The 13759-nt window shown below is 52.4% G+C and overlaps 2 protein-coding genes and 1 long non-coding RNA gene across 3 annotated transcripts in view; 1 reads left to right on the top strand and 2 right to left on the bottom strand.

The window, feature by feature from the left end:
• Positions 1-487: 487 nt before the first annotated feature.
• Positions 488-3805, top strand: TPI1 (triosephosphate isomerase 1). Its single transcript, XM_045554450.1, has 7 exons — positions 488-726; positions 1893-2016; positions 2129-2213; positions 2288-2420; positions 2664-2749; positions 3018-3105; positions 3232-3805. The coding sequence occupies exons 1-7, from the start codon at positions 501-503 to the stop codon at positions 3348-3350; spliced, it is 861 nt and encodes a 286-aa protein (XP_045410406.1). The 5' UTR covers positions 488-500; the 3' UTR covers positions 3351-3805.
• Positions 3806-3909: 104 nt separating this feature from the next.
• SPSB2 (splA/ryanodine receptor domain and SOCS box containing 2) lies at positions 3910-6300 on the bottom strand. Its single transcript, XM_045554451.1, has 3 exons — positions 6214-6300; positions 5218-5963; positions 3910-4279 (listed from the first exon to the last, which is right to left on the bottom strand). The coding sequence occupies exons 2-3, from the start codon at positions 5879-5881 to the stop codon at positions 4152-4154; spliced, it is 792 nt and encodes a 263-aa protein (XP_045410407.1). The 5' UTR covers positions 5882-5963; positions 6214-6300; the 3' UTR covers positions 3910-4151.
• A 6877-nt stretch (positions 6301-13177) lies between these two features.
• The window catches only part of LOC123640100, a 29263-nt gene continuing 28681 nt past the window's right edge, over positions 13178-13759 (bottom strand). Inside the window, exon 4 of the long non-coding RNA XR_006735873.1 lies at positions 13178-13395. This is a non-coding gene — a long non-coding RNA (uncharacterized LOC123640100). The remainder of the gene's footprint in view (positions 13396-13759) is intronic.

Raw genomic sequence — 13759 nt, 5'->3', positions numbered from 1 at the left:
CCCAGATGTCCCTCATGGGCCTCAGTCCCTGCTCTTCTTGTCAGGCCTCAGCCGGCTGGAGCCCAAGAGTGGGATACTCGGGCACACGTTATGCCAGTGTGAGCTGGACCCTGTGTTTGCCCAGCAACTGGCGCTACGCTGTCCCTGGGTACGTCAAGGGTGCTTGCTCAGCTGTGGGGGAGCAGCTACTCCGATGGGGGAAGGGGCTTCTCTTTCTCAGAGTTGGAGCGATGCCCTCAGCGTTCTCAGCCCCAGAGACCCATGTGGGCTACGGCCAGCCAGCGTCACTTGGAACCCACCCTGGCCCTCTGGGGGGCTGGGGTCGCGCAGCGGGGGCTTCCTGACGCAGAGGGTCCCAGTTCTCGTCTTCTCCCGAAAGCCAGAAGCGACTGAGCCCGCCCAGACGTTTCGTGTAGAACGTTGCCACAAGAAAGGGGGGGACGTCAGAACACTGCGACAGCGGCGGGCGGGGGGCGGACTTGGCGCGGGGCGGGCCCACCATGGCTGAGGACGGCGGGGAGGCGGAGTTCTGCTTCACGGCGCTCTATATAAGCGGGCAGTGGCCGCGGCTGCGCGGTGCTACTGACCTTCAGTGTGTCGCCTCCAGCGCCATGGCGCCCTCCAGGAAGTTCTTCGTGGGGGGGAACTGGAAGATGAATGGGCGGAAGAAGGGTCTGGGGGAGCTCATCAGCACTCTGAACGCAGCCAAGGTGCCGGCCGACACCGGTGAGCCCCTGCCGGGGAGGGGTCGGGCCGAGCGCCGGGGGTCGGGCGTGGCAGCGCCCCCTCCCGAGCTCCGAGTGTCTGCCTGCACCTGGATGCATGGCTGGGGGACAAGGGCTTCTGGGTGCCCGAGCAGCGGCCCCGCAGCCGCAGAACCGGAGGTGTGTCGAGCGGGGAAGGCTGGGCATTTAATGGTGCCCGCGCGGACGGTGGGGCGGGAGTGGACTTCTGGGGGTACCGGGAGGAAGATGGCCCCAGGGCGCGGACTGGGGCTGCACCAGCCAAGAGTCGCGGGTAGGAGCGGAGCCTGGGCCTCGTGGGCTATCAGGAAAAGCTGGCCGCTGCCCCCGAGTGTGGGGGAGGAGGCTGAGCTTGCGCGGGTTCCCGGCCACCTGCCCCCTCGGCAGCCGCCTCCGTGCGCCGCCGCACGTAGCCAGCGACTCCTCCCAGTGCCTTGCCGGGCGCGCAGAGCGCCCTCGCCCAGCTGCTCTCGGCCCCTGAGCCGCAGCTCTGAACCCTTCCCTTCGTCAGCCTGGGCGACTCCTGCCTTCCACTAAAGAGACTGAGCAGGCTGAGCCATTTGGGAGTGAGGAGCGAGCCTACAGCTTCTTTCAACCTGGAAACGGGGAAGTGCAAGACCTCTATGAGCCAGTCAACTCCCTGCCACCCACGAGTAAAACCGCTATTCCTCCATCCTTCCCCTCCCACCAACCTAGATCACAGAACCATGGGCCTCATCAAAAGAGGCATCCCCTTCTCGTCTATTCCCCAGAAACCCAATACAAACTCAGGAGTTGGCCCCTTCTTTTGCTAAACATCCTTGCCTTGCTGGGGAAGGTGGGGATGGACTATTTTAGAAGGGAGGCAGGGTTGGCCCCTAGAGAATGCTGAGTCTAGGAGGTGCCCATGCCCAGAATAGCTTGAGGAAATTGGAGCCACAGCTGGTAAAAGAGCAGAGGGCAGGGTGAGGGCCATGGCCTCTCAGGGTCACCTGGAAGGCACTGGGAGTTGGGTGCAGGCCCAGCATGGGCTGGAAAGTAGACAGAGGTCATCTTGCTGGGGTGAAAAGGGGAGAGAGCAGAACCAAGAAAGAGGGTGAAGGCTGTGGGGCTCCAGAGCACTAAGTAGGACGTCTGGAGAATGAAGGCTTTCTCGGATCTCATGCTCAGAGGTGGTTTGTGCACCCCCCACTGCCTACATCGACTTCGCCCGGCAGAAGCTAGATCCCAAGATTGCTGTGGCTGCACAGAACTGCTACAAAGTGACTAATGGCGCCTTTACTGGGGAGATCAGGTGAGATGGAGGCAGAGAGGGTGCGTGGGGACCCTTCCCTCACTTTCCTCATTGTGGAGAAAGCCACAGTGGGGGACTCCCTGCTGAATCTTGGCTCTGTCTCTTATTTTAGCCCCGGCATGATCAAAGACTGTGGAGCCACATGGGTAGTCCTGGGGCACTCGGAGAGAAGGCATGTCTTTGGGGAGTCAGATGAGGTTAGTAACCAAGAGAGGAAATAAGAGATGCCTTATTCCAAGAGGGATGTCTCACCATGCCTGTTCTTCAACAGCTGATTGGGCAGAAAGTGGCCCATGCTCTCTCAGAGGGACTCGGAGTGATCGCCTGCATCGGGGAAAAGCTAGATGAGAGGGAAGCTGGCATCACTGAGAAGGTTGTTTTTGAGCAAACCAAGGTCATCGCAGGTATCTCTAGAAAAAAGGACCTTTGAGCCTAGCGGGGCCATGGAGTTCAGAGGGTGGGGTCAGGTTCCCTGGAGACTTGGTCCCTCTCACTTCTGCTCCTGCCCCTGAAGGCATGGATGCCACCTGAAAATCTATCAACATCCACCAGGGGGCAGTAGGCCATTGTTCTTCATACTGTGGGGAGTCTGGCTGGATGGCTCCTTCCTGTCACCCTTCCCAACATCTGTGATCTCTGTCCTGCAGATAACGTGAAGGACTGGAACAAGGTCGTCCTGGCCTATGAGCCTGTATGGGCCATTGGTACCGGCAAGACTGCAACACCCCAACAGGTAACCAAGCCCCCTGCCCTCATGCTATCCAGCCTCAGTAGGACTGGACAGAAATCATCTGGGCCAACCCCTCGTTTTAAAGACAAGACACTCCGGAGCCCAGAGGGACTGTGACTTGTCCAAGGGCATCTATTCCATGGCTTGGCTGGGATCAGAGCCCTGTTGCTCTGACTCAGATCCCAGGGCTCTTGCTGAGAAACCACACTAACTCTCTTCACTGGTGCCAGTGATTTTTCCTGTCTGAGCTTAGGCTGGCTTCTTGTTCTAGGCCCAGGAAGTACATGAGAAGCTCCGGGGATGGCTTAAGTCCAACGTCTCTGATGCAGTGGCTCAGAGCACCCGTATTATTTATGGAGGTGAGTGGGTTTGGCTCCGCAATGAGGTGGGGTGGGCTGAGAACCAGACCGAGCCTCAGACATGGAGGTAGGGATGGCATGTACTCATCCCATCCCTGACCAAGCCTCTTTCTGCTCCCTTCCCAGGTTCTGTCACAGGGGCAACCTGCAAGGAGCTGGCAAGCCAGCCTGATGTGGATGGCTTCCTCGTGGGTGGCGCCTCCCTCAAGCCTGAATTCGTGGACATCATCAATGCCAAACAATAGGCCCATCCCTCTCCCCTACCCTTCCTGCTAAGCCAGGGACTAGGTAGCCCCTAAGTCCAGTAACTGCCCCCACCCTGCACATGCTTCTGATGGTGTCATCAGCACCCTCTCATGGCCTACTCCAAACTGTACCTTCTTTTACCATTTATACCTTCCCCCGTAATGGTTGGGACCAGGCCAATCCCTTCTGCACTCACTATGATGGTTGGAACTAAACATGTCACCAAGGTGGCTTTCTTGGCTGAGAGGTGGAAGGGGTAGAGCTTGTCTGTGGGTTCTCCCAGGCCCCAGTGAAGGCAGGAGAAAGAAACCATCCTCCTCTCCCCTCTCACACCCCGAAGCCACGCTCCTCCCCTCAGAGGCCGGGGGTACTCCCCTCTCCCACGGTGCCGATGCCTGTGTGTTGTGTATGTGACCCATCCCCCGTGTGAGGGAAATAAAACACCTGGCACTAAGCTTTGTGGTCTCTCCTCCACTGTCTTTGCCCATATACTTTTTCCTTTTTGAAGCAGCCATAGAACTTTATCCCTTGTGCAAAAAAGAAAAGGCCACGAACAGGTTTCTATAACAACATATCTCTCATTATTTTTACTTGAAAAAAATGTCTTTCGTACCAGGCTGCCACAGCCTTGAATATCACCTCCCTCCTTCCACCCTCTGAATGGCTCTGAGCCATCCCCAGAGCATGGATTGGGTAGGGGCCCAGCCTCACTGGCTTTAAGTAGCTGATCTGGGCTAGCAGCGCCTCCCCAGGGCAGGGGTGGTGGCAAGGCCCCAGCACAATCTGTGGTGTCACAGGGCTCACTGGTAGAGCAGGTAGCGCTTCATGGCAGGGGGCAAGGGCAGAGCAGATACCTGGCCCAGCCGGGTATCCCCCAGGGTGTGGCGTACACACAGGCGGCTCAGGTGCAGAAGGGAGTGTGGCTCCGCTGGGAGAGAGAAGGAGGGGAAGGTAAGTAGGGGTGCAGCTACCAGCCAGACATCCTAAAACTACAGGGCCTGCCCAGGTGCCCTTCTGCTTTCCTGCTGAGTCTGCCCCCACCTTTGCTGAAAGGGAGATCTAAGGTACCCTGAAGTTCTGTGTCACAGTTAAGATTTCACACATCCCTAGTCAGAGCTGGGGGTGAAGCTCTAGCTAAGGCTGCCCTCTAAGCAACAGGCCAAGGTGGCTCTGACGGTGCTGGAGCTGGCCTGGCCTTTGATTCCAGAGAGGCCTTGAAGCTGGGGCTAATGAGGAGAGAGGAAGGATGGCCTTCCACTCTACAGCGGCTCACTGCAGCCGATGGGAGGACAGGCATTGCCCACCTCTGAAGGCAGCAGCTGCAGAGAGCTGGCCCTAGTCGGTTCCCAAGGAGGGTCTTCCCTGCAGCCCCACCCCAAGGCCCTGCCTCCTCACTGCTCTCCTTCCTGGTGCCATCCTGGGGCCTGACTGAGGAAGGAAGTAGGCATGTGGCACAGAGACAGGTCAGGCCCCAGGGAGTCCAATATACACCCTGGGTGCCTGGCACTGCCAGTCCTCTTCCTTTTGGATCTGCACACCTAGCCCAGTACCCATTTAACCCTTTGTACTTCTTGCTCGGGGGCTATCTCCTGTAAAGCCCTAATCCCTGGAGCGCCTCCCTCCATTCTGAGGATTCACCACTTACTAGCCACGAAAACTTAAGCAAGTTTCTTTCCCAAGCCTGTTTTTACCTCTGTTGCTCTTGATTTATATAGATAACAGCTGTGAGGGCCCTTAGCCTTCCTAGCACTAAACTGGCATTGGAGGCAGGTCAGATGCAAGCCCACCCCCTCTGCTCTTGAGTTTTCATCCCAACCGCTGCCACCAGTAACAGAATATTCTCCCCACACCTGCCCCAGGCCTCACCTCTCCTTTCGCCCAGGTAACGGATGCGGACCTGGCATTGGCCCCAGACAGCGCTTACTGCCGGATAGAGGGTCCTGCCCTTCAGTCCGTGGAAGGCTGGCCCCAAGTAGGTGCCCCCAATAGCGTAGCCCAGAGTTCCCTCCTCCATGTCCAGAACCACCAGCAGTCTCTCCGGCACCTCCAGCTGCTCACCCTGAGGTCCGGCTGGGTACTGGGGGGCCCCGGGCCCCTTGCTCTGGTGGTATAGCCTCCCACGCCCGATGTCCCAGCCCCACGACTCGCTGTTGCTGCCCAGCAGCGCCGCGTAGTGGTCAGCCTGCAGCGGGGCGAGGGCCGTGGCCACGCCCACCACAGCATGCGTGCCCCTCTGCTCCGGGGGCCAGCTGATCTCCCAGGCGTGCAGGCCCCTCGAGTAGCCCCTCTTACCCCGGGCCCCATCAGTGCTCTGGGCCACGGGCCGCCGCTCAAAGCACAACCCCCCTTCCTTGACCTCGATGTTCTCTGAACAGTCCTTGGGGTTCCAGCCGTGGCGCCGTTGGGCCCCCAGATCAGGAGGGGGGGCAGACAGCAGCTCCTCCAAGCCCTCGGGACAAGAGAGGTCAGGACACAGGGCCTGTGGGGCGGGGGTGCCGCTGCTGCCCCCCGCCAGGGCCGTCTGGCCCATGGAGGTGAGGAGCTGAAGGACTCCCCGAGAGAGTTGCTGGGTCGTCTCTCTTCTGAAAGTTGAACTCCAGTTCGGGACTGACCTGGAGGGGAGGGGAGGAAGAAAGGGGTATGGATCGCGGAATCCTGCGGGGGGCTCCGCGGCCAGGCCCCCATTCTCTCACTCGTGTTTGCCGGCCAGCCGGCTCCTCCCTCTGCGCTCGCCCGAGGCTCCCGGGCCCCTCGTCCTGCCCTCCCCTGTCCGTGCCGGGCCGCCGAGACTCTCGCGAGTTCGCCCCCTGCGAGCCTCACAATGGGGCCCCCCCGGCCGGCCCCAAGCCCCCGCCCCCGCACCTCGCTGGGCTTCTCAGCGCGGGCGGTCACCCGGCGTCAGGAGGAGCCGGGCGGAGAGAAGCCGAGGCCCGCGGGGCGCTGACAGCCCGCCGCTTCCGCCCCGGCCCCGCCCCCGGCCGGTTAACCCTCCCGTCGCCGCGCCCGCCCCGAGGCCCCGCCCCCGCGGGGACCCCTCGGGCGGCTGACACTCCACCGGGGTCGCGCCCGCGGAGGGCACGCCCCGCCCGAGGCCCCGCCCCCGTGAGCCCACCGGGCGGTTAACCTGTGGTCGCCGCTCCCACCGGGCGGCCTGCGGGAAGGTTAGCCCTTCCCTCGCTGCTACAGAGTCGGCACCCAGACCGTCCCACCTCAGAATTGACCCTTTGATGGCATCATCGCCTGGGGGTCCCTGGGGATGTTCTCCACCGACAAGACCTTTGAGCTGCCTGAGCAACCAGCTCCTGAGCCCCCGAGGATAAGGGGCACTGGGTCAAGGAGGGGCTTCCATCGTGCTGACGCTGATTTCCATTTCCCTGTGATTCTAGGTCACGCTCCTGGGCTTGTCTCTTTGTGCCCCGGGTGTGAGTCAGCCTGCGCCACGTCTGAGGTTCTGAACTGTTTCAGGCCGGAGCTGCAGGTGTTCCGCCGGTCTAGCCGTCATGCTGGATGCCAGTCCAGTCCTGAGCGGTTGGCCTCATGCGCCAGAGTGTGGGATTAAGGCAGGACGTTGGTTTTCAGTGACGCTGTGCCGCTAATTAGCTGTGTGATCTTGGGGAGGTTGCCAACTTTTTCTAAAGTTGTCTTCTCCTATGTAAAATGGGAATAATGATGGTACTTACCTCAGAGGATTGTTGAGTTAAAAAAAATCCAGGTAAAGCGCGTAGCACGGAGCTCCGTACACAGTATGCGCCCGCTAAGCATAGCTAGTGTTGTTTTCTCAACACTCACTGAGCACTCACTGTGGGGGCAATAAAATAGAGTAGTGAAAGATGCCAGCTGGGAGCCAGACCGCCTGGGCATGAATACCTGAAGGCCAACACCTGACCTCGGGCAAGTTACTTATCCTCCCCGTGCCTGTCTCTTCCTCTGTAAAACAGAGGTAATATTAGTATCTACTGCACAGGGTGCAGTGACGACTCAATGAGGTTATGTTTATGTAAAACATTTGGAACACTTTCTGGTTCAAATTTAATATTTTGTGCTAAGTACTGGAGATTAAGCAGTGAATCCTCAAGAAGGTTAAAAAGACTTTTATAGAACAGTTTATCATGTAGTAAATGAAATTATGGAGCTATAAAGAAAGATAAAGGATATAAAGAAAGGAGTGAAAAGGATAGGACTCCTAACCAAGGTTCTAGCAGTTAAGAAAGGAAAGTGTCCTGGAAGAGGTGATACCTCAAAGGATGACTAGGAATTGGCCTGGGAGGGGCTAATTCTGTGCGGTGTGGAGGTGGGGTTAGGGTTGCTGCAGGCAGAAGGCATTCCAGAGGGGTCAGCTTGAAAAAACGCAAGAAGCAGCAGGTGGGTTTGGGCAAGGAAAGAAGCATAAGAGACAAGGCCAGGGCAGTGGGCTCCAGGTCCCGAGGGCTTGCAGGCCAAGTTGAGGAACATACTAAATAACTGTTATCTCATAGGACAAGCCAGTGATGAGGAGGCACTCACTGTAGGAGCAAAGCAGGAGAGAGCATGGTCAGATATGTATTTTGGAAAGGCCACTCTCACAGCAAAGTAGAGGAAGCTTCCAGGGAAACAGGACTGGAAGCAAGGAGATCAGTTCCAGCAGCCCAGGTGACAGGTGTCAAGAGCTTGAAATAGGGCACTAGAAATAGAAAGAGAAGGATTCAAGAAACACTGATGAAATTGCAAATTTTGTGGAACTGGAGAGCATTATCTGAAGTGAAGTATCTCAGGGATGGAAGACCAAACACCATATGTTGTTGTAAGTGGGAGCACACGAGCACAAAGAGATATAAAGGACATAAGAAACCAAGAGGGCAGAGGGTGGGTATGGGATAAACATTTACCTATTGGGTACAATGAACACTATTCTGGTGGTGGGCACACCAAAAGCCTGATTTAAGCATTATACAAGATATCCATTTAACAAAAACACTTGTATCCCCTTAATTAATATTTTGAAATAAAAAATAAAACTATGTACATACAAAAAAAAAAAATTGCAAAATTTGGTGCCTGATGAGATGCTGCATTCAGGGAAAGGAAAGAGAGAAGGGAGCTTTCTAGCCTGGAAAACTTGGTGGAAGGTGGTGCCACCAATCAAGATGGAGCAATTGTGGGCAGCATCAGGAGGGCAGGAGAGAGAGATGATGAGTTCAGTTTAGGACATATTTTTGAGTTGTTTGAGCAACAATCAGATGGAATCGTCTAGAACACACTAGCAAATGGCAGGTCTGGAAGTAGAGTGAGAGGTAGTTAGTCAGAAGTTGAACTATGAGAATCACCCCGGCCCAGCTGGGCATGGTGGCAGGATGTCTGTAGTCCTGGCTACTTGGGAGGCTGACATGGAGGATCGCTTGAGCCCAGGAGTTCTGGGCTGTATAGTGCTATGCTGATCAGGTGTCTGCACTAAGCTTGGCATAAATATGGTGACCTCCCAGAGTGGGGAACCACCAGGTTGCCTAAGGAGGGATGAACCAGCCTTGGTTGGAAACGGAGCAGGTCAAAACTCCCATGCTCATCAGTAGTGGGAATGCCCCTGTGAACAGCCACTGCACTCCAGCCTGGACAACATAGTGAGACCCCATCTCTAAAAAAAAGAAAAAAGAAGTTGAACTATGAAACTTGATGAGGGGATCAAGAGAGAGTGTGTAAAGCGAGAAGAGGGTCAAGGAACATAGAGCATGGCAGAAAATTCAGTTTTGATTACTTAAAAGATTTTTTTGGACAGACATCATTGGCAATATTTTTGAGAGAGCGCCTGTGGGGAGCAGGAGGTGGAACTCCAGGATGAAGGGGCTGCACTGTCACTTTCTGTGTGCCAAGAAGTGTACTACAAGCTTCACATTTTGAGGGGATAGAGAGTAGGAAGGGGTAAGGTGACAATTATGTCAGTCAAAATTATCCTTGAAAATCTCTTAGTTATCCCATCTATGAGGTACAGTGTATGTTTGTGTAAAAATCAATGTATGGCAGTACATATACAATGATGGACAGAATAAAATTTAAAATTTTTTTTCTAAAATAGGGTGGCCCAGGCTGGAGTGCAGTGGCACGATCAAGGTTCACTACAGCCTCAAACTCCTGAGGATCCTCCTGCCTCAGCCTCCTGAATTGCTAAGACTACTTGCCTGAGTCACTGCACCCAGCTTAGAATAAAATTGTATAATGTTTTAAATTAAAGAGGAGGAAGAAAGAATACTAAAAAGGAAGATGTGTTTGGGAGGCCGAGGCGGGAGGATTGCTTGAGCCCAGGAGTTCAAGGTTGCATTGAGCTGTGATTTGTGTCACTGCACTCCAGCCTGGGCGACAGAGTAAGATGCTATTTATAAAAAAATAAAGGTGTGAACCTGAAACTTGTCATCCACCTAACCGACATATTCTTGCCATTATCTGACATCAATAATAACGACATCATGACTGTGGATAGTAGCCTAGGATGAACATTAGTGCAGGACCTGTATGATAACCGAGTGGATGAAGGCTTGGGGACAGAGAGTAAACCTAAACCATGGCTGGCTCTAGTTCAGTTTCAGAAGTTAACCACACTTGCTCAGCTGCTGCTAGTTGTTCAAAACAATTCACCAATTGTTGCCACTGACTCTTGAGCTGCTAAAAACATTTGTTGATAAAAGCTCAAATATTCCATGATGCTACAAGTAATTTTAACTTTTTACTTTAAAAAATTTTTTTCATTTTATGTATAAGGTCCTGCTATGTTGCCCAGGCTGGACTGGAACTGGTGGGCCACCTCAGCCCTCCAAATAGCTGAGACCACAGGTACCCAAGCCCAGCCTTTTTATTTTTTTATTGAAATGTAACATATATGAAATACACTAATCTTAAATTGCTGAATGAACTTTTACATACGTACATACTTGGGTGACAACCACCAAAAAGATCAAGATATACTCATGAGGCTGAGGTAGGAGGATCGCTTGAAGCCTGGAGTTCATGACCAGCCTGGACAATATAGTGAGACCCCCATCTCTAAAAAAAATAAAAGATCAAGATAAAGAATCCAGCATCCCAAAAGGCTCTTTCCTGCTCCTTCCCTGACAGTACACCCTCAAAGGTGACTTCTATTTGACCCCTATGAGTATAGATTAGTTTTGCCTGTTTTTCAATTTCATATAAATGAAACCATAAAGCCAGTGTGCACCTGTAGTCCCAGCTACTGGGAAGGCTGAGGCAGGAGGATCGCTTGAGCCCAGGAGTTCGAGGGTATAGGTGTATTATGATCGAGACTGTGAATAGCCACTGCACTCCAGCCTGGGCAACACAGGAAGACCTCATCTTTAAAACAGGAAAAAAAAAAAAAGAAAGAAAAAAAAGAACAGAAAAAAGAAACCATATAGTATGTATTGTTTTGTTTCTAACTTACTCTTTCCAATATGTTTGTAAGTCATCCATGTGGTTGCATCAAATAGTAGCTCATAATTCTCACTGTTGTATTCCATCATCTGAATATACCACAATTTATTCTACTGTTGATGGATATTTAAGTTGTTTCCAGTTTTTAGCTATTATAAAGAAAGCTACTGTGTATATTATTGTACAAGTCTGTTAACAAAAGACCATGAGGTCTGCAGAGGATAAACAAAGGAGAGCTTTATTTTCTAAAAAAAACAAAAAACAAAAACAAAAAAACCCCAACAATCTGCAGATCAGGAAACAACCAGTTTGCAAATTGTTCACTGGAATACAGTCTCTTTCCTCTAAATTCCTTTCCTTTTCAGGCTTTTGTTCACAAGTCTTTTTTTTTTTTTTTTCACTTTTTAAAATTTCAAAATATTAAGGGGGTACAAATGTTTTTGTTACATGGATACTTTGTATAATGCTTAAGTTGGGGCTTTTAGTGTGCTCTTCACCAGAATAGTGTTCATCCTATGAGATAGGTAAGTTTTTACCCCTCCCACTCCTCCCACACTCCCCCCTGTTCACAAGTTTTTCTGTAGACTGAGGCCAGCATTTTTGTTTGTTGCAAACCTGTGCAGAATTGCTGGGTAATAAGGAATTAACAATGTATAGATTTAACCACATATGACTTTCAGATTTCTCTCCATAGAGAGATTTTATTAAGAAATTAAATCATTCAGGTATTTTGCAGCGTGGAACAGTTCAGTAATTTGTGAAGATTAGAACTGGTCTTCTCTTCCTGTTCACATCTTTTTCTACTGAAGATGATTTTATAAGTTCCTCAAGCTTTTTATTAATGTTTCTCTGTGGTGCTCAAGAAGTTCTTATATTTCTTCCTCAATGTCATCCACTTGGTAGGCCACTTGAACAATGAGTTTCACTTCTTTGTCAATAGAAACCCTTAAAATCCTCAACTCATTCTTTGGAACATGCACTGTCAGGCTTGATTGCTTCCATTGTCAGTTTAAATGATGCAACTAGCAGAACTGAAGGACTTCCAACTCATTAATTACCACATTTAGATTAGGGTCAGCATACATGGCTGAGAGTCAAGGGAGACTCTCAGCCTCATGTATGTGGCTTTGAAACAGCAAAGCATGCTTAGCTCAGCAGAGGGAAGGATGGAGGGATGTCCTGGGAGGAAAGCTTTGTTCAGTGCCTTTATGAGCACATTCATAAAGGGCATAGTACCTCAGGGTGGTGGTGTTGTGACCCACAGTACTGAAGCCAAGTTTCTTCTCTTTGAGATTCTGCTTGACTTCTAGAATGAAGAGATTTGAAGTTGAATCAGGGAAAAGTACTATAGTCACCAGGACTTTGCATTTGATTGCTAGAGTACAAGCAATCCTTAGGGCACGAGCATTTGTAGATCAACAGCCCTGTAGAACTACACTGTCACCACACTAGGGGTGGGTGTAGTGGGGGAAATGTTCAGGTCACTAATTGCTTTCAAACCAGGGCCTTGTGTTTCTAGTTTGGAAATATAAATGCAATTAGGCATTTCCCCCAGCAAGGTCCCAACCTCATGGTATTCTGAAGACAGCCCTTTCACCAATAATTATTTCTAATAGCTCTGGGTGGGTTTTGCTGCCTGTTCCTCCCCAGACACAGTCTCAGCAACAGTTTGCATGTTTTTGAGGTTAAATTAGTTTCTAAAACTGTTATGCCATCCTTGGCTGGTTTTGAAATCTTTCCATCCAAAGGCTATCTTCTCTGGCAGGAGGTTTGAACTGTGACTCAAGATGAAGAGGTTTTTTTTTTTCCATTTTGCAATGTGTTGCCATTGTTAGGCACATATTTCCGGTTCATGTCTTCTAGTCATAAGCTTAGTGGCCTTTCCATCGTCCTTTAAGATTAATCACATGTACTTTGCTGTTACTGTAGCAGTTATAGGAGAACTTGATGACCCGGCTTCACAAATTTCTTGCATCTTGGTTGCACATGCGGCTATCTTGAGGCCGGCCACATTTTTGTGCCACTTTAGAGACAGACGTATCAACCCTCAGTTAGTAAGCTAGTTTTTCTTCCAGCATGGAAACGAATTGCTGTTTTCTTTGGTTGGGTGCCAAATGAAGTGCCTGGACTGCCTTTCAGATGGGTCGTATTGACATGGAAAGGGAGTATCTTAAACACTAGAATCTAATATAGAAAACAAAACACTAGAATCGCAGTAAGCCTCACAAGATATACACTGAGGAGCCCAGAACTGGAGCCAAGAGAATAGTTGTCCCCCATCTCATACTGTCACAGAATAGGGGCGGGCCACTTCTGCCCTAATTTATCACAGCATTGTTGAGTTCACGTTAAATGTGGCTACGATGAAACTCCACATGTCCTTTAATCCTCACAACAAAGATACCCCAATTTTTACAGATTCATAAATCGAGACTTAGAGAATTTAAACACTTTATCGAAGACCACACAGCTGGTAAATGGCAGCCACAAGATTCAAACCCCAGCCGGGCACGGTAGCGCGCCTGCAGTCCCAGCCACTGGGAAGCTGAGGCGGGAAGATCCCTGGAGCCCAGGAGTTCTGGCAGCCGTGACCTCTGATCCGTGCCACTGCACTCCAACCTGGGTGCCAAAGAGAGGCCCAGGGCCCAGTCTCTTAAAAAAAAAGAAAAAAAAAATTAAAACGCAGAAAGCCTCAGCCCCAGCCCACCCCCGCCCCCACCGGGGAAGGAAAGGGCGACTGACCCTGAGGAAAATTCATAAGCCAGAACTCCCAGCCGCCGCCCCTCCCCACGGCCCCGAGCCTCGCCGCGCCGCCCGCCCCGCCCCGCCCCGCCCCGCCCCGCCCCGCCGCCCGGGTGCGGGTTACGTAACCGCGTCCAGGCTCGCGGAAGGGGGCGGGGGCGCTGACTCACGCCCGCCCGGCGGTCACGTGAGCAGCGCGCGGCCGAGCCCAGCCGGGCCGGGGGCGGGGGCGGGAGGGCGGTGTCCACGGGTCTCGCGCGCGCCCCACAGCGGC

The sequence above is a fragment of the Lemur catta genome, chromosome 6 (assembly GCF_020740605.2).
Source record: "Lemur catta isolate mLemCat1 chromosome 6, mLemCat1.pri, whole genome shotgun sequence".
Taxonomy (NCBI): domain Eukaryota; kingdom Metazoa; phylum Chordata; class Mammalia; order Primates; family Lemuridae; genus Lemur; species Lemur catta.
The sequence above is the reverse complement of the archived record's forward strand: the minus strand, read 5'-3'. Positions and strand labels throughout refer to the sequence as shown.